At 42.3% G+C, this 27,498-nt stretch overlaps 1 protein-coding gene across 1 annotated transcript in view; it reads left to right on the top strand.

Moving 5' to 3' along the window:
• CYP7B1 (cytochrome P450 family 7 subfamily B member 1) overlaps positions 1 to 10,828 on the top strand; it is a 364,976-nt gene extending 354,148 nt beyond the window's left edge. The window contains exon 6 of the mRNA XM_073583923.1: positions 7,486 to 10,828. Within this exon, the coding sequence (XP_073440024.1) occupies positions 7,486 to 7,782 (297 nt within the window). The 3' untranslated portion in view covers positions 7,783 to 10,828. The remainder of the gene's footprint in view (positions 1 to 7,485) is intronic.
• Positions 10,829 to 27,498: the final 16,670 nt, after the last annotated feature.

The raw sequence follows: 27,498 nt of genomic DNA on the forward strand, positions 1-27,498 counted from the left end.
TACGGGCCGGGGGCAGCTTGGCAGAGGTGTTCGTGGTGCACACAGCAGAAGTGGCGTTGGAGACAGGGGTTTCATGACAATGTTGTGCACTGATTTTTCAAATACCGCTCACACAACTGGTAATACTGCATCGATGGAAAGTGACAGGAGACAGCAGTTGTCAACTATGGTTACAAACTACTTTTCCTCCCATATCGATGTTCTCCCACACAGGTCATTCCCCTTTGACTATTGGGCCGCTAAACTGGACACCTGGCCTGAATTGGCCCAATATGCCTTACAGGAGCTCGCTTGCCCAGCTGCAAGTGTGCTATCGGAAAGAGTCTTGAGTGCAGCTGGATCAATCCTGACAGAAAAAAGGACCCGTCTGTCAACCCAAAATGTGGATGATCTAACCTTCATTAAAATGAACCATGCATGGGTTTCCAAGGATTTTGTCCCACCTTCCCCTGATGACACATAGGGTGACAGAAAAATGGCTTGCTTTGGTCCACCTCTTCCTGGGACTTCACCTATTTCGCCTTTTGCATCAGCTGAATGTCCAACATCAACATATGCCACTTTCTAAAACTCCCTAACTGTGCTGCTTCCCCCCCCCATGGCCGGGGTCACCACCTAGCGCACGACACCGTGCGAGTGCCGTTGCCCTGGACAGGTGGGTAGGCCGACTCTTGGGTGCGGGCACTGGCACAGGGTCCCTCATAGTGCAATCAAGTGTCTCTGACGGTGGTGGTGCACACCCGCCGTCAGACACACCGCCGTACTATGAGGGGCCCAGTGCCAGTACCGACCCCCACGAGTGGGTCCCCCTTGCTTGGGCAGGGCCCCAGCATTTGCAATCTTTACCTCTCCCTGCTCCTCCGCTGTGTAATCTGGGCCGTCAAATCCATACTGTGCCTGACACCGTCTGCGCCTGCCTCCTGATGTACAGACATATATTTTGAATGTGTACGCTATCCATACATGTTATCTGGGGATACGGTACCCTTTCTAACCTTTGTGCAATCACGTGCAATCCATACTGGGCCTAACACCGTCTGAGCCTGCCTCCTGATGTACAGACATATATTTTGAATGTGTACGCTATCCATACATGTTATCCGGGGATACGGTACCCTTTCTAACCTTTGTGCAATCACGTGCAATCCATACTGGGCCTAACACCGTCTGAGCCTGCCTCCTGATGTATAGACATATATTTTGAATGTGTACGCTATCCATACATGTTATCCGGGGATACGGTACCCTTTCTAACCTTTGTGCAATCACGTGCAATCCATACTGGGCCTAACACCGTCTGAGCCTGCCTACTGATGTATAGACATATATTTTGAATGTGTACGCTATCCATACATGTTATCCGGGGATACGGTACCCTTTCTAACCTTTGTGTAATCACGTGCAATCCATACTGGGCCTAACACCGTCTGAGCCTGCCTCCTGATGTATAGACATATATTTTGAATGTGTACGCTATCCATACATGTTATCCGGGGATACGGTACCCTTTCTAACCTTTGTGCAATCACGTGCAATCCATACTGGGCCTAACACCATCTGAGCCTGCCTCCTGATGTACAGACATATATTTTGAATGTGTACGCTATCCATACATGTTATCCGGGGATGCGGTACCCTTTCTAACCTTTGTGCAATCACGTGCAATCCATACTGGGCCTAATACCGTCTGAGCCTGCCTCCTGATGTATAGACATATATTTTGAATGTGTACGCTATCCATACATGTTATCCGGGGATACGGTACCCTTTCTAACCTTTGTGCAATCACGTGCAATCCATACTGGGCCTAACATCATCTGAGCCTGCCTCCTGATGTACAGACATATATTTTGAATGTGTACGCTATCCATACATGTTATCCGGGGATACGGTACCCTTTCTAACCTTTGTGCAATCATGTGCAATCCATACTGGGCCTAACACCGTCTGAGCCTGCCTCCTGATGTATAGACATATATTTTGAATGTGTACGCTATCCATACATGTTATCCAGGGATACGGTACCCTTTCTAACCTTTGTGCAATCACGTGCAATCCATACTGGGCCTAACACCGTCTGAGCCTGCCTCCAGATGTACAGACATATATTTTGAATGTGTACGCTATCCATACATGTTATCCGGGGATACGGTACCCTTTCTAACCTTTGTGCAATCACGTGCAATCCATACTGGGCCTAACACCGTCTGAGCCTGCCTCCTGATGTACAGACATATATTTTGAATGTGTACGCTATCCATACATGTTATCCGGGGATACGGTACCCTTTCTAACCTTTGTGCAATCACGTGCAATCCATACTGGGCGTGAGAACGGCTGGCGAGCTGTTAAGCAAGCTACAGCACCTGTGGTTTGCACACGTAAGTTTTTCATTTTTTCAGGAATGACGGTTAGGCCTAATTCCGGAACTGCGGTTGACCTGCACTTACTGGGAAATCATTGTTCGCGGGTAATAATTGTCATCAGTGATCCCCATCACTAACGTTGTTCAGCGGGTTATCTGCACCTGTAAGCGACAAACGCTGGCCTTTTCAGTGTAGCGCACATGCAGCCACGGACATATAATGGCATGACACACCAGTTATTGGCCAATCTCATGTGCCAGAGCCTCACGTGTCCCTCTAGTAAGCCGGACTCGGACCGCAGGGCATGACGGAGTCTCGTTCGTTAACGGAATTAAGCTTGCAATGTGTGCATCTGTTCTGTAGCTGGCATGGTTGAGGTTTCCCAGGTGGAGTCGAATTTAACCATAGGCTCCACTCCTGGTGGTGCCCTTCTGGACATTCCTTTAAGGTTCAGCTTTGCAACCATACTGCCCACGTAAAACAAACACTTTGCCTTCATGAACGCTGTTTGGAGGGTCATGACTCGTGGGAATAACGCCGCCCAATCAGTTAACCTGCTAGAGAGATCCTTCGTTGCTCCCAAGCATGACATCACACTCCCTAGGAAGAAGGTAATGCCACTGTGGCGACCGTACTCCTGGGGGCGACACAAGTGCACTGATGCCCAGCCACTGCGCGATGAATCTGCTGGTACATTGACCCAGACCACTACATTCCCCTCGCACGCTACACGGCCTGAATCTGACCCTGATGAAACTCAGGTTACCCTTCCCATATACAGTTCCATCTTACACGGTGACAAAGAGGAAGCTGCAGATGAAAGTGCAGGTTCGGCCCACCCGCCATCAGACACACCACCGTACTATCAGGGGCCCTGTGCCAGTGCCGTCGCCAACGAGTGGGCCCCCCCCGCTTGCTCAGGATCACAGCACTTGCAAAGTTGAAATACTGTGCAGTGAGATGGAAGATGGGGACGACGAGGTGTCCAGACTAGTACAGGGATTCCCTAGCGAGGAGACTTATTTGATTGTTTTCAGTGTTGGGACAGCAATTTTTGGGGAGCACTATACTCTGGAGAATGATAGATGGGGCCCACCATACACTGGAACATTCCAAAGGTGGACATCAGACACTGGAGCGGCATTTACAGGGCCCATTATACACTAGAGCATTAGAAATGGGGCCCATTATGTTTGGAGCATTATTTGGGCCCATAAGACAGTGGAGCTTCATCCATGGGGACCAACATATACTGTAGCATTTTGTGGAGCTCATCATATACTGTTTCAAACATTATATGGGACCAATGATTCTGTATGGAGAAATAGATGGGCCTCGTCATGAGATGTAAAAAGTGAAGTATTTTTCATTGTACTATACCGCGATTTCTCTGCCGTATCGGAGCATGATGAGTTGTGGTATGTGTTAAAGGGGCGCTCTTTCGCCCAGGGCACATGAAAACCTGGAGCCAGCCCTACCCCCCCACAACTTTAGCCAAATAACCCCCATTTTTCAGTGCGTAACTTGTATTATGAAGTTAATTAAGGTTGACCAGCTTAAGTAAGAAGAATTGATGCTTTTGGCATTCAAATGGGCACTGTAGGTGTGTTTCCTGTCCTCCACTCGCTGCCGACTTTTATTCCCCATTGACTTACATTGGGTTTCGTGTTTCGGGACGACCCCGACTTTTCCCTATAATCGGACGATCTTGCTCGACCCGACTTTTGGAAAAGTCGGGTTTCACGAAACGAAACGCGACCCTAAAAAACCAAAAGTCGCTCAACTCTAGTCCTGATGTTTGGCATAGCAGTTCATAGCCAAATAGCGGCCTTAAGGTGCTGTCACACTTAGCAATGTACCAGCGATCCCGACCAGCGATATGACGCGGTCAGGATCGCTGGTGCATCGCTAAGTGGTCGCTAGTGAGCTGCCACACAGGCAGATCTCACCAGCGACATCGCTGGGAACGGGGTTTGCTACATACCTGTCACACCAGGCGATCCTGCATCCTCCCGCCCGGCTCCACGCTTGTCTCTCCACAGGAAGCGCCGCAGGAAGCTGACGATGAGAAACAGTCCTGGACGTTCTCGCGCGATTAGCGATAACCAGCGGGGGAGCGGGTTGTAGGTAAGTATCACACATAGCAATATCGCTAGCAATTGCGATATTGCTAGCGATATCGCTTAGTGTGACAGTACCTTAAGAGTCTCCCGGCTATAGCGATCAGTTCAGAAGTTAGCGACTTTTAGGTGGTAAAAATACACTTTTTCATTCCGGCTATACCACTTTGCATTAATTCCCGAAAAGCATCTGAAGGGTTAATAAACTACCAGACAGAAGTTTTCAATTTCAGGAGGTTCTATTTTTAAAATGTTATCAAGTTTGGGGTCTTCCAATATATAGGACCCCCAAAGTCACTTCAAACCTGGATAGGTCCCTCAAAACAGAAATTTTGTAAATTTCCTTGAAAAAATGAAAAATTACTGCTACATTTTTAAACCTCCTGAAAGGCTAACAAAATAAATTAGCATTTTAAAAATGGTGCTGATGTAAAGCAGACATGAGGGAAATGTTATTTATTAATGTTTTGCTGTGGTATGACTATCTAGATTAAAGGGATAATCATTCAAAGTTTGAAAATTGCAATTTTTTTTACTTTTTTGTCAAGTTTCTGATATTTTTTTTAAATAAACACAAAACGTATCAACCTAAATTTACCATTATCATAAATTATAATGTGCCACGAAAAAACAATCTCAAAATCAAAGGGATTTGTTGGAGCATTCCAGAGTTATTACCACATAAAGTGACATTTGTCAGAATGTAAAAAAGTGGCCCCGTCACTAAGGGGTTAAAAGAAGCTGAGCTGTGATTGGTTGCTATGAGCAACAGTTTTCCTTGTAGACAGTTGTGGTAACTGAGGCCTATTGTTCTTATTTCTATGGTGTTATCATCCTTCTTTAAAGCTGGAAATAACACAATTTATTACCATGGCGACACAGACCACCCTCTGACACAGACTGCAGGGGGAGCCCAGTATCACACAGGATAGGATTAGATGCATGGCTCAGCAGACTGTATCACTCATGATAGGAGTAAATACACAGCTCAGCAGTCAGTAACACAGGATTGGATTAGATACATGGCTCAGCAGACAGTATCACACATGATAGGATTAGATACATGGCTCAGCAGTCAGTATCACACAGCATAGGATTTGATACATGGCTCAGCAGACTGTATCACACAGGATAGGATTAGATACACAGCTCAGCAGACAGTATCACACAGTATAGGATTAGATACACAGCTCAGCAGACAGTAACACACAGGATGGGATTAGATACATGGCTCAGCAGACAGTATCACACAGGATAGGATTAGATACATGGCTCAGCAGACAGTATAACACAAGAAAGGATTAGATACACAGGTCAGCAGACAGTAACACACAGGATAGGATTAGATACATGGCTCAGCAGACAGTATCACACAAGAAAGGATTAGATACACAGCTCAGCAGACAGTATCACACAGGATAGGATTAGATACATGGCTCAGCAAACAGTATCACACAGATTAGGATTCGATACACGATTCAGCAGTCAATATCACACACAGGATAGGATTAGATACACAGGTCGCAGTCAGTACAAATTCTTGCAGTCCATCACAGTTCGGCAACATGCCTCCAGAACGTTATGCATATGAAAAAGAGGAGGAAAGCACTATCAAAAGAAAACCTCTGGGGTAACTGTTGAAGAGTACTGGGTTGGAAGAGGTGCTAAGCCCAAATTCTCCCAACCTACATATTATCTGTAAGATCCAGCCAAAGTCAAAGAGCAAGACAAGCCTCCAAAAAAGAAGGGAACGCTCAAGTCTTTTAAAAGAAAACAATATGGAACTGATACAGAAGAAGTAGAAGCGTGGGAAATACCCAAGTCCTTTTTGTACAGAGGTAGCAGCTTAGAAAAAGTGGCACCAAGAAGTAACACAACTGCTTATTATGTGTATTTATTTATTTATTAATCTGTGTGAGTGAGTTTTGCATGAAACCTTTTTCTCCGACAACGGAGTCCTACCTACGAGTCCACTAATTGTTTTTGTAACGTTATGCTTTTCTCATGGTCAACTTTACGCGGCCTGTTCAAAAGTTGGAACTGCCAAAAATCTGTTCATCTTTGCACCGAAAGGAAAAAACAAAAATGTTGTTTATCAAAAGGCTCTTGAATGAGTTGAAAATAAAATATTATCAATACTTGGGTAATCGTTTAGTTAATTTTTGCTGCATATCTGTAGTGTTGAATATATGATGTTAATTTTTTTTATGTGCAATATAATCATTATAATTTTAGAACTAACCACAGTTAGTTACCATGCCCGGGCATCGCCGGGCTCTTCAGCTAGTGTATATGTGTGTGTGTGTGTATATGTGTGTGTATATGTATGTGTGTGTGTATATATATATATATATATATATATATATAGTGAATATATATATATGTATGCAGTATGTATATATATATTCAAGTGCTTCTCACTAAATTAGAATATCATCAAAAAGTTAATTTATTTCAGTTCTTCAATACAAAAAGTGAAACCCATATATTATATAGTCATTACAGAGTGATCTTTTTCAAGTGTTTATTTCTGTTAATGTTGATGATTATGGCTTACAGCCAATGAAAACCCAAAAGTCATTATCTCAGTAAATTAGAATACTTTATAACACCAGCTTGAAAAATGATTTTAAAATTAGAAATGTTGTCCTACTGAAATGTATGTTCAGTAAATGCACTCAGTACTTGGTCGGGGCTCCTTTTGCATCAAATACTGCATCAATGCGGCGTGGCATGGAGGCGATCAGCCTGTGGCACTGCTGAGATGTTATGGAAGCCCAGGTTGCTTTGATAGCAGCTTTCAGCTAGTCTGCATTGTTGGGTCTGGTGTCTCTCATCTTCCACTTGACAATACCCCATAGAGAACCTATGGGGTTAAGGTCAGGCGAGTTTGCTGGCGAATCAAGCACAGTGATACTGTTGTTTCTTTTGTAAATAGACAAATAATATAATTATATATATTTATTTGTACAATTAAATATAGAATTTTTTTTTTTCAGGAATATAAATATGATCGTTTTGTAGAAGATGGAAAGGAAAAAACAGCCTTTTTCAAAAAGGGCAAAAAACTCAAAAACTTCCTGATGCCATTTGGTTCTGGAGCCACCAAATGCCCTGGCCGTTTCTTCGCAGTGAATGAAATAAAACAGTTTCTTGCTGTTCTTGTCGTGTATCTGGATATGGAACTACTTGACTACAAGCGAATTGGCCAGGATAACAGTCGCTCAGGACTTGGAATACTTCTGCCTGATTCGGATGTGGACTTTAGTTATAAGCCAAGGAAATTTGATGATTGATTTCCTCTTTTTCTATTGTGCTTTATACTCCAATTTATGATCAGTCTAATTCCATGTCCTCATTAGATTGAAAAATTTACTATAGGACAATCTGTGAAATCTGGGAGAAATTGAAAGTCCGCATAGCATTGTAATTTATCTAGTTAGCAAGTTTTATTCATTGCCTTTTTAACTTGCAACATGGAAGACCCATCAGTACTTAAGACAACTAGAAATTTACATAAATTGTAGAACTAGTTCATGGTTAAAATGGCAGTGCTAGACTTTTGGACAAGCGGACATTTTATTGTCTGAGGACACTTCTGGGGACAGATTTTTAACGTAAATGTATGTATTTTAGGCTAGAAATAATTTTAGCAACTGGGTTTCCTTACAAATTTCTAGCTGCTGAAAATGTTATCTGAGAATCTATCAGTCAGTTTCTTCTCACAGAAAAGTTTGTAATTCTTGTGTCTGTCTTTTCCTGAGCTCCTCTCAGCTGGATTATAATAAAAAAAAGTTGGGCTTAACTTTGACTTAATCTGTGGTCATAAATCAGCACAGATGAGCTCAGAAAAAGACAGATCAAAGAATATTGTGATCAACAGATTCCATTTCATCAGCAACACACAGGTTGTAGGAGGCCAATTGTTAAAAAATTATAATTAAACCCAAATGAAAAATGTTTTTGCCCACAATACATGCATTTAAGGAAACAACTGTCCCCTCAAAAGTTACCATATCCTGCAATTTCTGCTTGCTAGGAATTCATATATTTAAAGGGTAACTCCACCCAAAGTGAAAACTATTTTATCTTCGGAAATGACCATTTCTTATCTCCCAAGTTACAATCTCAGGGCCCCGTTACACGCTTCAATGTCCCAGCGATCCCACCAACGATCCGACGTGGATGGGATCACTGGGACATAGTTAGCTGATCGCTGGTGAGCTGTCACATAGGCAGACTCACCAGCGATCAGGACCAGCGAGCACGCTGGTATCCAGGGTAAACAGCGGGTAACTAAGCGCCACGCAGCGCTTAGCTACCCGCTGTTTACCCTGGATACCCGATCAGGATCGGCGAGCACGATGGTATCCAGGGTAAACAGCGGGTAACTAAGCGCCACGCGGCGCTTAGTTACCCGCTGTTTACCCTGGATACCAGCTCCCAGCGTCTGCTGTATGGCGCTGGGAGTTCACTGCTCGTTGGTCTGTCACACACAGCGATGTCTGCTGCCCAGCTGGAGACCAACGATAGATTTATGGCCCAGACCATTGGTCAACGATTATCGATCAGCCAACTGATCGTTGCTATGTGTCACACGCAACGATGTCATTTCGACATCGCTGCAACGTCACCAAACTGGTGATGTTGCAACGATATCGTTCACAATATCGTTGTGTGTAATGGGGCCTTAAGGCCGGGGTCACACTTGCGAGTGCAATGCAAGAAACTTGTGCGAGTCTGTTGCATGATCACCCAGTCGTTCGGACCAGAGTGTCCAGCTGCGTAGAAATACATGCAGCCGCACACTCTGGTCCCGAGTGCCAACGGCAGTGCTGGGTATTGAGGCGAGAGACTCGTGCGAGTTTCTCGCATTGCTCTCGCATGTCTGTGAGCAGGGTTGTCGGAGTGGACCCAATTGTATGACACTAATTTTGTATATACTGTTATTTTCTACAAAAGCAGTGACATCTGTTCCCAATCACTATTCAGCTTAAATTTAAAGAAAAAGTTGAGTGAATGTAATTTTGTTTTTTTAAGCATACTAGGTGCAAACTTTTGTTGTGATTCCTTTAGTTATATCTTTATTGCATTGGGCTATCAGTTTTTAGTTTAATATACAGTTTTAAATGTCATGGAGTTTCCAATAGTTTGGTTTAAAGGGACTCTGTAACCAGGTTTTTGCTATATAATTTGAGACAAGCATGATGTAGAGACAGAGACCCTGATTCAACTGATATTTTAATAGCTGGTTGCTTCTTACTCCATTAGGTCTATTTGCTCTACCGCAGATCCACCAGTTCTCTAATGTTGAGCTCCATGTAACCCTGCCCACATCGTTGATTGGCAGCTTTCTGTATACACTGTGTATAGGCAGAAAGCTGCAAATGAGTGGTTGGGGGTGGTGTTATACATAGCTCATGGATCTGGAAGACTACATGGCTCAAGGCAACTAATCTTCTAGTGATAATCTCCTGCTGAGATAATGCTGATTTTATTGAAATTGTAACAAGCAGCACAGTATGTAACACATCACAGGAATCAGGGTCTCTGCCCCTACATTATGCTGATTTCAGATTATGTAGAAAAAAATGGTAACAGATTCCCTTTAAAGGCTTTACTGCATACTGTTTCTACACTGAACTCAGTTGTAAAGCAGTGCTCTTGAGCTCTATCTAATGGCAACTGTAGGCAGACAGATTTCTTTTTCATTGATGTATATGGCTATGGGATTTCTAAATCAGGAAAATGTCATAATATATAAAAAAAAATTACTAAGTGTAGAAATTAGAACAGATGTTAAAAAGGTGGATATTTACATTAATAAGTAACTATTTAATCATATTTTTCAATTAAAAAATTGTGTAAGTGAAGATAAGCACATTTCTAATATATTTTATTACAGAAAATGATCCCATCTCAACTTACTAGATCCTTCTCCTCCTCCCTCTCCTATGCCTCCTTCCTCACTCCTCCCTGGAAGGGGGAGCAACTGCAAAAAGAATTAAAGGAACACAAACAGACACTGCTTCTTCTAGCTAGTGTCTAATTGTCTCGTCTCAGGGCTGCATTCACAGCAATACTGCACAGTACTGCTCATTACTGCACTATAAGGCTTCCTCCACTCTACACTTAGCAGTCTACAGTCATCCTCTGGCCCAAGCAAGCTCCAAATGCATATGTGAAATGTATCTATGGACCCCCATTCACCAGACAGAGACCAATTTGATCTCTCTTCAGCAGCATATGTTGGGGGTTTATGTATTTTTGCTGTACGGAATAGCATAACCAGCTGCATTATAAAACACAATGAAATCCAGTAAAAAAAAAACTTATATGCCATTTGATATTTTTATAGTGTATCTCGATTACTGACCAATACTAGTCTTCCATACATAAAATCTACACGATGGAAAATATTCCTGTGTATGCATTTAATGGAAGGAGACATGTCGTAGAAAGAGCAGAATGTCCTCCATGCTGCTGCTCATGTACTTTGCTATAGAGAGTAAGGAGATTCGGTTATCCTCTTCTCTGGGTGTGCGGTACAGGGAAAACATCACCGCAGTTAGTCTCAGTTCACTCTGAAGATGAGTTCAGGGACAACTGAACATTAGAGATGGGTCTTGCAGGTGGGGGAACTGATGAAAAATGCAGCATACAAGTCATTTAAAGGGGTTGTACACTACTAAGATAACCACTTCTCACTCTGAATGTTTGCCCCTGTTAACTAAAAACACCTACACTCACCTCCCATGCTGGCGCCGTTCCAACGGGATTGGCACTCGTGTTCCTGGGGCTCATGTGAAGTTGCAATGTCACATGAACCCTGCACCCACTCAGCGCTGGCATCACAGTCCCCACCTTCAGACATGTAAGTAATCAACAGGAAGTGAGAGGTCAGTTGCAACGCTCACTTCCTGTTGATTACTTAAAACATCTGAAGGTGGTGACTGTGACGCCAGCGCTGATTGGGGGCAGGGTTCACGCGACATAGCAACTTCACATGAGCCCCAGGAACATGAGTGCCGATCCCGTTGGAATGGCGCCAGCATGGGAGGTGAGTGTAGGTGTTTTTATTTTAACAGGGTCAAACATTTAGAGTAAGAAGAGGTTGTCCTAGTAGTGGACAATCCCGTTAATGATGAGATATAGTAATATTGTTCACTTACCCACAAATGGCAGCTTATATTAAATGTTAGGTAGACTTTCAATCATTATAACTTGGTGATTAGGATGTGAAAAGTAAAGATAAATGAAATTTATATAAAACTGAATTTTCCATCTTGGGCGGAATGACACTTTCGAAACACACCATTAAAATACCCTTTAAAACTAGCACAAGTGCTCAGAACTCCATATTGGCCAAATTTTGGCCTGATATATTGAGCTGTGTACTGCATGACCTTCTTTACAACGGGTTGTGCACAGCCAATATCTGTTTCCATAGCCAGCATAGGAGACCATTTTTGATTGAGGATTACTTATTGTGAGAGCTCCTGGCCTTTAGACACAAGCAGGCAACTTTTTTACAGGTTTTTTTAGTATATTACCTACATTTATTGGGCTTCCATGCCCATAGCTACTGACAGGAAGAGGAAGACTCAGGCTTTTTATACCGAGAGCATTGGTCTCATGCAATAAGCAGACGGGGCTGAAGGTATCAGAGCCGGTGCAAAGGAAACACTGGAGGTCAACAGATTGCTGGTCTTATGTCACGGAGGCTTTATGACTTTGAAAACAGAAAACCATTTGATTGCTATGGACAACATTCCCTATTTTTCTTTGCACTCATTTTGATAAATCTCCCCGTTATGCTTGAAAATTATAAAAAAAAAAAAAACAGTGACCTCAAGTTTTAGGGGTTTTTTTCTATTAATGTGCACTTTAAAACTAAATTCTGAAGGCCACTGAAAATGTAAAGATTAAAAACGTACCATTACTGTGACTTTGGAAAAAAATGTTTAATTTATATAAAAAAATAAAACAGTAATTATATAAATTAAATATCAAAAACATCAAAAAATATTACTCTCTATGAAATAAATTTGACAGGTTGATTCATGATAGCATTATGATTTTACACTGTAAGAGGATAGGGTACTTAGATTTGTGGTTGTCCGCGTCCACTTAGGGCAGCTTGCTAAATGGCCTTAATAGCATTTCCCATTAAAAAAAATTAAATTAAAAATAATCCTTAATAACTTTACGAGTTGAGTTGTCATCTTCTGTCAGGTTGTTGTAGTTTCTGTTAAGCTTTTTATTAGTCAAGGGAACCTCAGCACCCATTCAGACTGCCCATGAAGTTTTTTTTAGGAGGGCAGGGGAATTTGAAAATCCAAATAACTAAGCATTTTATGGAAAGAATGCTCTCATATTTTTTACTTTTTGTATCTCGCTGATGGGTTCAAAACACTAAAGATGGCCCCTCAAAGGGGTTTTCTGTTTTATGTACTAAATCCTAATCACTATATAATGAACATTTAGTGATACTCTAATCTATTCTTTTATTTTGTTACCTTTTTAGTCTTTGCTGTCAGTGAATAGAAGTAAACATTGCTTCCTCAAACCTATTTTGATCATCTCCAACTCACCAGGTACAGGACTTGTTTATTAGCTCTCAGTTTAGGGCATGTTTCCACATAGCGGAAACATTCAGTATTTGCTGCGGATTGAGCGCTGTGTACAGCCGCAGCGTTTAATCTGCAGTGGCCAGATGTTACAGCATAGTGGAGGGGATTTTATGAAATCTTGTCCCCACTATGCGTCTGAATACACGGGTAACACACCCACGAAACCGGAAATGCGGCGTGTCTTTTTAGACCGCAGCATGTCTGTTTTACCTTGCGGAGATGCTCAGTCTCCGCAAGGTAAACAGCTTAATCTATGGATACGTGTTCAATGAGCACAGCTGGAATCACCGCGCATACAGAAGGGGGCGGGGCTTTGGGGCGCAGCGGGGTTTCCACTCTGTCCAAAGCGCAGACATTACGGTTCGTGGAAACGTACCCTTAGGTCTCATTCAGACAAGCGTATTATACATTTGTGTGTACCATGGCCAGAACACAAAGAGCATGTGGACCCTTTATAGCGGCTGTGATGGTGCACACGGCGGATTTTCTACATGGACCAAAATATGCAGTATGCACCATGCCGGATCAATTTATAGTCCAGACTAGTGCATCTAAATGGCAGCCATCTCCTGCGCTCGTTCACTATGTAGGCAAACACATGGAGGTAGTCAAGTCCATAATTTTCTTAGGGCCAAGTTCCAACAAGCCAAACAATGTACATTTACTGTCCACTTTCAAAACAGGTGTCACAATTTGGACATGCGGATGGAATACAATTAACAATAGATGAAAATTATCAATTTTTTCTGGATGGAAATTGGACAATTTTCATATACTTGTCTGAACATGGCCTAAACAATGCATCAGTTGAACAAAAAGCAAAAAATATTAGAAGTTATGTCTCCCGTCCATCAAACTAGCCTAAAAAAGGCCCGCTTTATTAACATTTACATAAAAAGAGTTGCTTTTTTGTTATTGTCTTGGTGCTCATATGATGACTGGGGATTAAATGATGTATGATATATGGAATACATGTTTGTTATTAGTCAGGATTTATGTAATACATTATATACAATATTTTTGATAAGCTCTCTGTTAATTAATAATAGATTTCAATGAATAAAAATGTGAAGTATGTAACAAATGGGAACTTGTTCAGCCTAATGAATTTACAGATATGGGAACATGACAAATTTATAGATATTCTACATTTGAAAAATCAATATGATTTGATAAAATGTGCTGTTTAGATCAAATTGTTTCTGGATTAATTTTTGAACTGACTTTGAATCTGTGTCCACCATTTCTAGAATGGCTTTTTCTTCCATTGGTCTCGCTATGTTTCTTCCAGACAATCCTTCTTCGGGGAGTCCCTGGTATCAATCAGACATTCTCTCTGCTATTCTAAGGCTGTGTGCACACAGAGAGTTTATTTTGAGGCTTTCAAATACAATGGCCTCATAGGTCACATAAGGAATCAGAAGTATCTGAAAGGAGGTGAGCCTCATGATAAATCTTACTCCAATCATGAATTGGAGTAAGACTTGGGGCTTAGCGCGTCATAATTTTGATGAGTGGAGGGTGCACTGCGCCCGCCATGCCCCAGATCCACCCTCTTTGTAGGAGCTGGACAAATTGATGTAAGAATGCCAAAAGTCACAAAGTTTTAGCGCAGCCTCGCATTTTGTAAAAACGTTGCGACTTTTCAAAGCCTTTTATGTCAGAATTCTGGAATCAAGACTTTGATGAATCTGACACAGTGTGTGATCTACTGGAAACAGCTTCAGGACATGCTACTTTTCGGGATTAGTTTTTGGAGAAGTTTTTCATTTTCTGAAGAGTTTTGATTGGACAGTGCCAAGTTTGGAGTGAATTCTATCAGGAGTTGCTTCAAAGAAGTATCATTCGCTTTCTTTTTCAACCAGTCATTTCTCAAAACCTTAAGTGGAAAATGTGCTCAAAAGACTGAATAAATGAATAGGAAAGTGGTTTTCACAAAAGAGATTAATTGGAAGAGTTTTCCCATGATTTTTGAAGTGATATTTTAGGCATTTTTCAAAGCGAACCTGCTGCCAAAAACATCTCAAATAACTCTGTGTGAGCATCATCTAAAAGTAATTCTGTGGTAGCTCTGCACATAACAGCAGAATTTCTTTTTGAAGAGGAAACATAACATTGTTTTAAAGAAGCCCTCCTCCTCCTCCCATCAAAGTTTTTATACATTGCAGTCATTATATTATATAGCACTGTGTACTTACAATTGCTCATTTTGCCTTTCTACCCAGTTAATTATTCTTTTTTCTCTGATCTGTGTAGAAACATGAGTCTCTTGTCCCTGCATTTATCATTTCCCTCTTCAACTCCTGACCCAGCTGCTCCCTGCTCCTCCCCCCTGACAGGGACTTTTGCAGTGACTCATGAGTCATGAAAATTTACCTCCCATTTATACAGAGAGCTTAAAAGGATTCAGCTAGTCAGTTTTTAATCACTTGATGTCAGAGACCTAATGGAAAAGAGAAGAATTAGCTTGGTAAAAGGGCAAAATGAGCAAAAGTAAGTAAAGAGTGCTGTATAATATGATGATTGCAATATATTAGGAGAATAAACATTTTGATGTTAATGCTTTTTTAATCATTGTTTGCTATTGTTTCATTTTAAAGTGGATTCATAGGTGTTGCATTTTCATGATTTGCATTACCACAGCTGTTTCTTAACCTCAAAATACAACTCCAAGATAAAGTACAGAATCTCTTTTGGAAAAGGAAAACTGATAGTTAACATAATATGCCTGCATTTTCTTTAAAAAGATGTTCTGCGTTTATTGGGTTTGTATAGTGTTTACTTTTAAGTAAGCTATTAAAGGGATTAAATAACTTTGTATTGTGTGCATCAGCTGAGCTTTAGGTCTGTTAACTTGGTAAATTCCGCCTTGAGCCACCATAGAAGTCCAATATGCAATAATGATCCAAGACAAGTCAAATAAATGTTTCAAAACTTTATTGTGGACCACTAACACACGTTACAACAGCCGTAATTTGTGTTGCACGATAAAAAATTGACTTTTTTTGGACCTTGAAACCTATTTGCATATCAGATTGGGAAAATAATAAAAGCAAAACTGACACCACCTATTTCCTGCCGCTCTTCTTCCTCAGGAGCCCGGCTCCCCATCAGTCTTCATTTTGTTTTGCAGTGATAACATAACTGTCCACATTCAATCACTGGGTGCTGAAGTGACCCAAGCGGACTCTACCGAGAGATCATCCCTTCATCAGAAAGTAGAGGATAGTGCGGGAATGAGCAGCACCAGGACAGGACTTGGTTCTGTTTTCTCTGGTTAACCCTTTCTGAGTGAAACAATTTTAAGGATACCATTTCACCTCAAAGCTCTGTGTATTGTATTAAAGGAATTAGTCTGCAGCCTTAGGTTGCTCTTACACATCGTGGCCATAATAATGCAAAGGCGCATTCATAATGTGGCCAAGAACAGCGTTGGAATACAGAGTGGCATGATGTGCAGATGACAGTCGCTGAAAGCAATTTCCTTGTTATTGGCCACTAAGTGATCTGCCTCTTTGCTGCATACTGACTCGTCCAACAATGAATGCACTCTAACCTACTGTCATCTGACAATCAGCATGCAGATCAGCACAGATTTTCACCTTATCGTACCTACATTGCAGCAGGATCTGGCCTGCCATGCTTGAAAAAGACCTAAGACTGGTCGAAACATTAAGGGTATGTGCACACGTAGTGAAATCTGCTGCGTTTCCGCAGCGGTTTTGGCTCTGCGGAAACGCAGCAGATCTGCTGCGTTGTACAGTACCTTTATTTTCAATGGAAAAAAAAAAACACTGTGCACATGCTGCGGATTTTTCCGCGCGGTTTTGCTGCGGTTTACAATCCGCAGCATGTCAATTGTTTGGTGCAGAAACGCTGCAGTTTTACACCTCATCCATTATGAGGTGTAAAACCGCAGAGCAAAACCGCAGATAAACCGCAGGACTTTTGTCCTGCGGATTTACCTGCGGTTTTCTCTCCAAAATCCGCACACCCAAAAAACTACGTGTGCACATAGCCTAAATCCTGTGTATGGCAGAATAAAAATGTTTTGACCTTCATCACCTGCTGGACGCCGTCTACTATTTTCCTGTATATGCTGTGTCCCAGTGGGTTCCTGGGATTTTGCACCTTGCGTCTTTATGCGGGAGAATTCCCTGATCTGCTCTTTTGTCCTTTGAACTAATCCCACATGTTTGTTGGCCACCATATTTTCAGTGCAGTCTTATGTTGTTTTATAAATGGCTACTAAACTGCATACTTATCTCTCAGCTACTTGTCTTTAAAGAAAAATTAAATTCTACTTGCTGTCCCTTTTTAATGAACCTGATTTACTAGATTCTCATTTAGGGGAAGTTTCCACTTCATGCCACCTATTTTGATTGATCCCAGCCTGCAAGACTCATAATTTTTCTTCTTGCAAAAAGTTAAGAATACAGTAAACAATGTCCAGAACTATCAATGGTGCTTTATCTATGGGAATCGTTCATGAAATGAGACAAATCTGAAATTCGTTATACATAAAATATACATTAAAGGGAATCTGTCTGCAGGTTTTGCTATGTAATCTGAGGACAACATGATGTAGGGGTTAAAACAGAATTCAAGGATGTGTTACTTATCAAGCTGTGTGCCGTTGCTTAATTACAATGAAGGTTTTATCACTAGGATATTATCATTGCCAGGCCTGATGCACATGCAACAGCTAATTCCACCCCGCCTCCTCCTGTGATAAGCAGCTCACTGTCAATAGACAATGTACATATAGAGCCTGGTGTGGGTGAGGTTAGTTTTCTCTTCTCTGCTGCATTTCTAAATCTAAAAACTCTGATTGTGTCAGGATGGCTGCACCCAGTCATCTAAGTGATACATCTTTGGATTCAGGTCTCTTTCCCTACATCAGGCTTCTCTCAGATGAAGTAACAAAAACTTGATGACAGACTCCCTTTAACTCGTTTGCTTTAATTTTGAGATTTCTATCAACAGCATTTTTCGATCACATGCAACCAATTTAATAAGGCTACAGGAAATTGTTGATTTACTTTTGTAATCATAATGATAATAATTTTATTTTTCCATGTTAATGTTTTTTTATTTAGTAAAAGATAAGAAATTCTTATGTATTGTGTTTAAAAATGACTTACTTTCTGATTGCAATAAACAGCACGCTGTTGTATCATATCTGTGGCCAAGGTTTTATTAAATCAAATGGTTATGGGCACATAAATAGTTGTCTTTAGAAAAACTCTTTCTTATGTGTATGATGGTAATGTTCTACCATCCTTCCCTCCCCTGCTCCTTTTTTCCCTTCCTCCTTTCCTTCCTTCCCTTCTTCCTTCCCCTTTGTCCAGGAGTATATCAGCATGGCTGCCATCTTCCATAACACAGCGGCATCCCGGTCTAGAGGTTGTTTTGGGTATTGCAGGTCAGCGCTATTGAAGTGAGTGGTGCAGATATTCAACACCACACACACCCTGTAGGCAGGGGCAGTTCTCTTTGGGAAGCTTTTGTAATGTAGACAGCCAATCTTTGCTACTCTTTAACAACCCCTTTGAGTTTTCTTCCTTCAATTTCTATTCTTTTTTTTTTTTGTTTATCTTTCACTTAAGATTTAGGTACCAGAAAAAGGTTGCTTGTTTAATCCCTTCCTAACATGACCATGACAACTAAGTGTGCAAACTGACGTGAAGGGTTTCCATCCATTACCCTATCCCTAGCCTTTAAATACTCGGGTGCCAATGGGTTGTCAAAGCATCTTAAAAACTAATGGAGGACAGTGAAGAAATATTGCAATGCATTGTAGAAGTGATTGACTATACAATATTAAAATATATATATATATATATATATATATATATATACACACATAAATAGGTAATCAAAAAACATAAAAGTTCCTACTTCCCCATTTTGTCGATTCTGTAAATAAATGTTTATAGCTTTATAACCAAATTAAAACCCAGTAGGGATTTTAATTTTGTGAAGCATATACTTCTATAAAACTAGTATTTTATTAATTCCAGTAAAATATACCAGCAAAAAAATTGACATACCTAAAGAAAAGGAACTCAAGATGTTAGGTCTTATTAGACGTATGAAATAATATTGTAGTCCAAAAATGTGTATATAAATTAATCCACCTAAAAAATACAATGCAGCACCATTGACCCAGTGGATTCCTGATCTGGTAGCCTAAACTGGTACTGCCTAGCCGCGAAGGTTGGCACCCTATGCAGGATGAGATTTGGCGACCCCGATCAAATGGTGACGCTCCCTAAAATACCGCTAGCAAACCCTGCTGTACATGAAGAAATCCATATAAATAATTAATGATAGTTGCAGCAGTGGAGCAAGACATATGTTAATGGCTGAGAGTCCACCGTAGAAAAAAAAGATTAAAGATGAAGAGATGACTTTTCATTCATTGTTTGTGCCTCAACACGTTTCCCCATATAAGAGGTTCAGCAGGAGGCTTCATGTATGTAGGATTATGCAATGAAGGTCACATGCTCATTCTGGTGGGTCTAATGTTATTCCATGTAAGCTTTAAATATCCCTCCATATTCAGGGCTTTGTTATTCTCCACCCACATAGTGAGGATCCTATTCAGTAGTGCAGGTCTATTCTGCCCCCATAATGGTAAGTTCGCATGCGCAAATGTGCTAAACCATAGAGGTTGTGTTGTCCCTCCCAGAACAGGGCTTTCCTTCTCCTGTTATCTGTGCATGCGCTATGATGTAATCTGAGGTGGCAATAATCAGTGTGTTCCATGCTGGAGCACACAAAGGAATATGCTTACATCGGTCCTGATACGTGGTACACTATGTGTGCATGCGTATGCATTCCAAATCATAGCGCAGGGTGATTCACCTTGTCTGCATATATGGTCAGATGGAAGGGTTACCTATATTATGGACACTTTTCTGATGACTTAGACTAGATGTGTGTGTATATATATATATATATATATATATATATATATACTGCTCCAAAAACTAAAGGGAACACGAAAATACCACATCCTAGATATCTCTGAATGAAATATTCCAGTTGCAAATTTATATTCATTGCATAGTGGAATGTGTTCAGAAAAATAAAACATAACAATTATCAATGTAAATCAAAATGAATATCCCTTGGAGGTCTGGATTTGGAATGATACTCAAAATCAAAGTGGAAAATCAAATTACAGGCTGATCCAGAACTGAATCCGATTGAGCACATCTGGGACATGATGTCTCGCTCCATCCACCAATGTCACGTTGTACCACAGACTGTCCAGGAGTTGGCGGATGCTTTAGTCCAGGTCTGGGAGGAGATCCCTCATGAGACCATCCGCTGCCTCATCAGGAGCATGCCCAGGCGTTGCACAGTAGGGAGGACATACAGGCATGTGGAAGCCACACACTACTGAGCATCTTTTCCTTGTCATGAGGCATTTCCACTGAAGTTGGATTAGCCTTGCATAGGATGCCATTCACATGGATATGCATGATGCAAGGTGTCTGGTTTGCAGCCAATTGATGACACCCAAAATTTTATAATAGGCGGGCTGCCCAGCACCAAAAAAAAGCAACACATAAGGAATGACGCCCCAGTATACCAGCCATCAAAAGAGGCCTGTCCGCATCCTGCAAAAAGATGGTAAAAAGTGCAAAAAAAGATAAAAGACAATAATGCATATGATAATTACATTAGAAGAGGTATTGGTTGATATTTTGGCCAAAATAAAGTAGCTCGCAACCATCAGTCCAGAAAAGCATCTGGTGACTCGCTGATCAAAAGAGTCCCAAGTTCTTTCAGCACATTCATCAACAAAGTCACTACAGGGCCGTTACCAGGGTACCCGGCGGTCAATACGACTCCATTCTGACCCACATCTTTGCCGCACACTGTAATTTGCATCCAGACCACTCCTGTGACCGGGATGGGCAACTGATTGGCCGCCGTTAATTTGATCACTGGGCCCCACTTGGTCCATGTCGCCTTAGGAAAATAAAAATCAAAAAACTGACCGTCACATCTAAACATAAACTAGGAGTGAACAGGTGCTTACCTAGAGTCACCAACTCATATAAAATCAAACAAATAAAGCAGCACTCTGTAGCGCCATAGCATGCAGATATGAAATATGAAAATTGAATTGCATTACTGCACTAGAAATATGAAAAATTGAGAATGCTTAGCGCATAAAATGGCCAATTCATGTGTATCTGGAAGCCACGTTAAGGCGATTCTCATTTCCAGGACCTACCTTAGTGCTAATCTTCTCTTAGACTAGTCTTCATCAGTATGGGAACCTAATTTGAATCTTCTCTTGGACTGAAATCTATATCTCTGTGGAGGGGAAGGGTCCTGCTGTGATTAAAAACTCCGGAGGCTACGAGGCGGAGTGCTCAGTCAGAAGGCTAATGAATACAAATAAAAAAACTGACTGTCACATCTAAACATAAACTAGATGTGAACAGGTGCTTACCTAGAGTCACCAACTTCTAGACAAGAGCTTCCAAGCTTCCAAATACACATGAATTGGTTCTCATCATTCTTCCCTGCTCTGCCAACGAGCAGAGGAGAATGATGAGCGTTATATTAAAGTCCAAATGAGAGCAGGTGGGGGTTGTGGCATACCCCAATCATTCGCACCTACTGTCACTGCTATTAGTGGCAGCAAGTAGGGGCTTTTGAGACTCTCACTCCCATCATCCTACACTTTCTGCCGCTAATAACAGTGACAGTAGGTGCGGATGATCGGGGTATTCCACAACTCCCACCTGTTGTTGTTCGGACTTTAATATAACGCTCATCATCATTCTCCTCTGTTCGTCGGCAGAGCAGGGGAAAATGAAGACAGCCAGCTTCAACACCTGCCGCTGGGAACAGGGCTTACTGTAGTGCTTCTTCCCCGGCGGCTGTCTGTGTGGTACTGATGCAACACATGGCCGACACACGGTTGCCATACGTGTGCCACACGTAGTACACACTCGGACACACGGACATGGATATCTCCGGTACCGTTTTTTCCGGTACTGGAAATATCAGGGCGTGTGAAACCGGCCTAACATCTTCCTTCTCCTATCATTCTCAGCAATTAGTGCTGTCCGCCCATGTGTAAGGGTACCGTTACACCTAGCGATGCACCAGCGATCCCGACCAGAGATATGACGCGGTCAGGATCGCTGGTGCATCGCTAGGTGGTCGCTAGTGAGCTGCCACACAGGCAGATCTCACCAGCGACATCGCTGGGGACGGGGATCGCTACTTACCTGTCAGACGCGGCGATCCTGCGTCCTCCCGCCCGACTCCACGCGTCGCTCGTCGGCGCCACAGGAAGCCCAGCAGGAAGCTGACGACGAGCAATGGTCCAGGAGCTTCTCGCGCGATCAGCGATAACCAGCGGGGGAGCCGGTCGTAGGTAAGTATCACATGCAGCGATATCGCTAGCAATATCGCTGCAGCATCACAAAATCGGTGACTTTACAGCGATATTGCAGTGTGTAACGGGGGCTTAACACTACTGCACAGTGGTTATCTTATCTGAGATACAAGTTTTTTTTATGATTTGTCTGTAGTTTTTGTCTGCATTATTATGTGTTTCTTTGTGTTCCTCTGTCTGAACAACTATAAGGGCCTGCAAGCTGCTTCACTGTTTTCTTTGATATCGATGTATTAATATCGCTTGATTCTCTTATTCTCAGTAAAAATATATTTCTCAAAAAAAAATACCTGACATTGGAAATAGCTTGCAACTGTTTCCCTATTTTAAACATGTCAGCTTTGACACGAGGGTCTGTAAATGCACAAATTGCTGGTAATAATATGGAGATAATACGATATGTCTTCTGACATTTCTTTTACTACAGAAGTAGCAGAGCTGAGTTGTACATAAGTCTTAACTAGTTATGATACTATGAGCATTGTTACTAGTTTTACATAGGGATGCAGGGAAATCTATGGCATTGCATCAACATAGACAGTTATGATCCTACATAAATCATAGTAATATTAAGGCTGTGTTCAAAGAGGGTCTGTCAGCAACTCCTGTTATGTCTTTTTCAGTAAATACATGTATTCCTTGTGAAATAAACATTTTGGAACACTTTTTTTTTAGGACTTAATGAAATGTAACAATATACAGACGTGGACAAAATTGTTGGCACCCTTCTATTAAAGTAAGAAAAAAACAGATGGTCGCTGAAATAACTGAATAACTGACAGAAGTGATTTTCAATTTAAATTTACTGAATATCACCTAATAAAAATAAGACATTTATTTTGAAGTTTGGTTAAACCTGAGAAGAAACCAAAAAAAAAAAACAATGAAAGTGGCCTGGACAAAAATGAAGATGCCCTTAACTTGACCTGTCAGTCTAGTGGGTGGGGAGAAGCTGCCTGGGAACCGCCTGTTTGACTAATCTACAGCACTGCATGGTCCCCAATGGCTTTTAAAGTATGTTTTTCTCTGAAGCACCGCATTATTTCAGAATCAAAAATACCTGTCTGACATCACGCAGCCAGGGAGTCATCCATGCTGCCCCTGGATTGGGCAGGATGTCAGCTGTCAGATTCACTTTAATGTTTCCTAGCGCAACCTTTTTGTCAGAGACACCGTACTGAACTTGCTCACTGAGCCAGTGCGCGTGCCCTGAGTAAAGCGAAAGCGTGCTCAAAGCTACCTGTGGAGCGGGCAGCAACCGAATAGATGCGTACTTCAGAGCCGCAGGACCTGAAGCACGTGACTGCTAGAGGCGTGGCCTAAACTCCACAGAGCTAGGAGCTGCAAGACAATTCCTAGCAGAGTAACTGCGAGACAAAGTTACCAAGGGGCATAGACAGGGAGAATAGTCAGGACGTAGCCAATGAGTCACACACAGAGATAGCTGCAAGGTACCAGAGGGGTGAGCAGAGAGTTGTCAGGTCACAGGCAATGAGTCATACACAGATAATAACGCAGTACAAAATCAACAGGCAAACTCACAACGGGAAACAAAATCGTGTCAGAACCATATAAACAAGCTATAGCAACAAACAGGCACACGGGGGTCAGCACACTAGGCCAAAGGCAAAAGTATAACTGGCAGGGATTGAAGCTACCCAGAGGTTTATGAAGCTCTCCCAGAACCAGAAAGAGGCCACAATCATAAACCCCAAGTGTGCAGGTCAAAACCTGCACAGAGCTCCAGACATTAACCCCCGGTGTGCAGCTCAAAAACCTGCACTGGGATCATGACACTTTTGAGACAATTCCTGCAAACAAACAATTTCTGTGACTCTCAATGAGACTATTGCACCTAGGTATTTTAGCCCACTCCTCATGAGCCAACTGGTCCTGCTGTCTCAGGTGAGAAGGTGCCTTCTCCAGACTGCAGGTGTCAGCTCCTTACACAGTTGTTTAATAGGAATTAGATCAGGGCTGGTAAAAAGGCCACTTCAAATAGTCCAGTTTTTTCTTTTAGCTATTTTTGAATGTCTTTAGCTGTGTTTTGGATCATTATCCTTTTGTACGACCCATGACCTGTATCTCAAACAGCTTTCTGAAACTGCGTAGCATATTTCACTCCAGAATGCCTTGATAGTCATGAGATTTCATTGAACCCTGCATACTTTCATGACACCCTGTGCCATATGCATCAAAGCAGCCCCAAAACATAATTGAGCCTCCTCCTTGTATGACAGTAGGTGCAATGTTCTTACAGTGGGAGAAATAAGCATTTGATCCCTTGCTGATTTTGTAAATTTGCCCACTGACAAAGACATGAACAGTCTATATTTTTAAAGGTAGGTTAATTTTAACATTGAGAGATAGAATATGAAAAATAAAATCCAGAAAATCACATTGCATAAATTATATAAATGTATTTACATTTTTCAGTGAGAAATAAGTATTTGATCCCCTACAAACCATTAAGAGTTCTGACTCCTATAGACCAGTTAGACGCTCCTAATCAACTCGTTACCTGCATTAAAGACAGCTGTCTTACATAGTCACCTTTATAAAAGACTAAAAGACTCCTGTCCACAGACTCAAGTAATCAGTCAGACTTTAACCTCTACAACATGGGCAAGACCAAAGAGCTTTATAAGGATGTTAGGGACAAGATAATACAAACAAAAAAGGAAGCACACTGTATGCTTCCTTTTTTGTTTGAATGTACATGATTTGATGACTCTAGGTTAAGCACCTGTTCACACTATGCTTATGCATAGATAATAGACCTGCACAAAGCTGGAATGGGCTACAAAACCATAAGTAAGACGCTGGGTGAGAAGAAGACAACTGATGGTGTAATAGGAAGAAAATGAAAGAAATACAAAATGACTATAAATTGACATCGATCTGGGGCACCATGCAAAATCTCACCTCATCAGGTATCCTTGATCATGAGGTGGGTGAGTGATCAGCCTAAGGCCCCTTTCACACATCAGGTTTTCGCCGTCAGGCGCGATCCGGCGCTTTTGACAGAAACCGGATCCAGCGAAATGCAATGCCGGATCCGGTTTCCCCCCCATTGACTTGCATTTGCGCCGGATCGCGCCGGATGGCCATGCGTTTCATCCGGTTATCGCCGGATCCGGCAATGTGTCGCAATGTGTCGCGATCCGGCGTCTGGAAAAAACGTCTACTGTTAGGCCTCTCTCACACATCAGGCTTTCGCCGTCAGGCGCGATCCGGCGCTTTTGACAGAAACCGGATCCGGCGAAATACAATGCCGGATCCGGTTTCCCCCCCATTGACTTGCATTTGCGCCGGATCGCGCCGGATGGCCATGCGTTTCATCCGGTTTTCGCCGGATCCGGCAATGTGTCGCGATCCGGCGTCTGGAAAAAACGTCTACTGTAACGTTTTTTTGTCTCCGGCGAAAAAGCCGGACACGCTGGATCCGGCGCGTCCGGCTTTTTCACACAATGAAAGCCTATGAGCGCCGCAATGCGCCGGATCCGGCGAAAGCCGGATCCGGTGGCCGGATCCGGTTTTTTTGGTCTGAGCATGCTCAGTAGCTCTGCCCACAGGAGATATATAAGCAAGACAATGGGACCCTCAGCCACACCCAACATGCCACCCAAGACAGCAACCAGGCGCAGGAGAAGGCAGCAGACATCTGCAGCAGCAGCATCATCAGCAACACCCCAAATGGAGCAGCATGCTGAACGGGAGGGGAGTCCAGAAGCAGATGAGAGACGGTAATTATCAAATCCCCCATTCCTCCAAACTAGGGCCATGGAATATCAAGATATTCATTGGCCCTTTGTTTCTCTTTATTCAACAGCCGCCAAAGAGATGCAGCAGCAGCACCATCAGCACCACCCCAAATGGAGCAGCATGCTGAACGGGAGGGGAGTCCAGAAGCAGATGAGAGACGGTAATTATCAAATCCCCCATTCCTCCAAACTAGGACCATGGAATATCAAGATATTCATTGGCCCTTTGTTTCTCTTTATTCAACAGCCGCCAAAGAGATGCAGCAGCAGCAGCAGCAGAAATGGCATCACTGGCAGCAGCAATACCCACAGCCATGGAGTCTGGCCATCAACAGGACAGCACATCTTCTTCTGGGAGCCCTCCCTCGCATCGTCAGCGTTTGACGGTAAGTTTTTATTTCCAAAATCCATCATCTCTGTAATATATGTCTATTCATTGCCTTTTATTTCAAAACAGGAATCACAAGATGAAGAGGAGCTCCCAGAAGAAGAAGGAAGGGGTGAACAGACGCTTGGAGTGGGCTCACAATTCGTAAGTTTTTTGCATCAAACGCAGAAACACAACATCACACTACACACAACACATAGAAAACAATGTTCTGCAGACCACACACAGCAAACAAATGCCTACATCCAAACTCATAACATTTTTTGTTTTCTTCTCTAGTCTTCCCAATCTGGTGCTCGGCCAAGAGGTCCTCGCAGTGCCTCCCAGGGTCGTCGGCGACAGCAACGCGGCGGTCACCAGCGTGTAAGTATAAATATTTTTGCTTTGTTTTTTTGCACTTTTTATTTCATTTCTTTTGTGGAGGCTAATTATGTTATTTTTGTCTTTTTCTTTAACAGCCTTCACAGCGTGCTCCCGACTCTGACGGTGAGGATGGAGGGATTGATGTGGACCGCCTCATCGATCTCGTCAGAGAAAGGGAGCCGCTCTGGAATATGGCTGACCGCCGCCACGCTGACCTGATCATTACCCGACGACTCTGGGAGGAAATCTGTTCTCTCCTTGTGGGCCGCTGGGAGGACCTCGAAGCTCGGGACCAGATTAAAGAGCGTAAGTATATACAGTAACGGTTGCTTGATGTAAACCAGTGTTTCCCGAACTCCAGTCCTCGTGGTCCCCACGGATCATGTGTTCAGGATTTCTATTTACTATTGAAATCCTGAAAACATGACCCC

This window comes from Dendrobates tinctorius, unplaced genomic scaffold, assembly GCF_039654945.1.
Source record: "Dendrobates tinctorius isolate UK_male_01 unplaced genomic scaffold, ASM3965494v1 ptg000082l, whole genome shotgun sequence".
Classification (NCBI taxonomy): domain Eukaryota; kingdom Metazoa; phylum Chordata; class Amphibia; order Anura; family Dendrobatidae; genus Dendrobates; species Dendrobates tinctorius.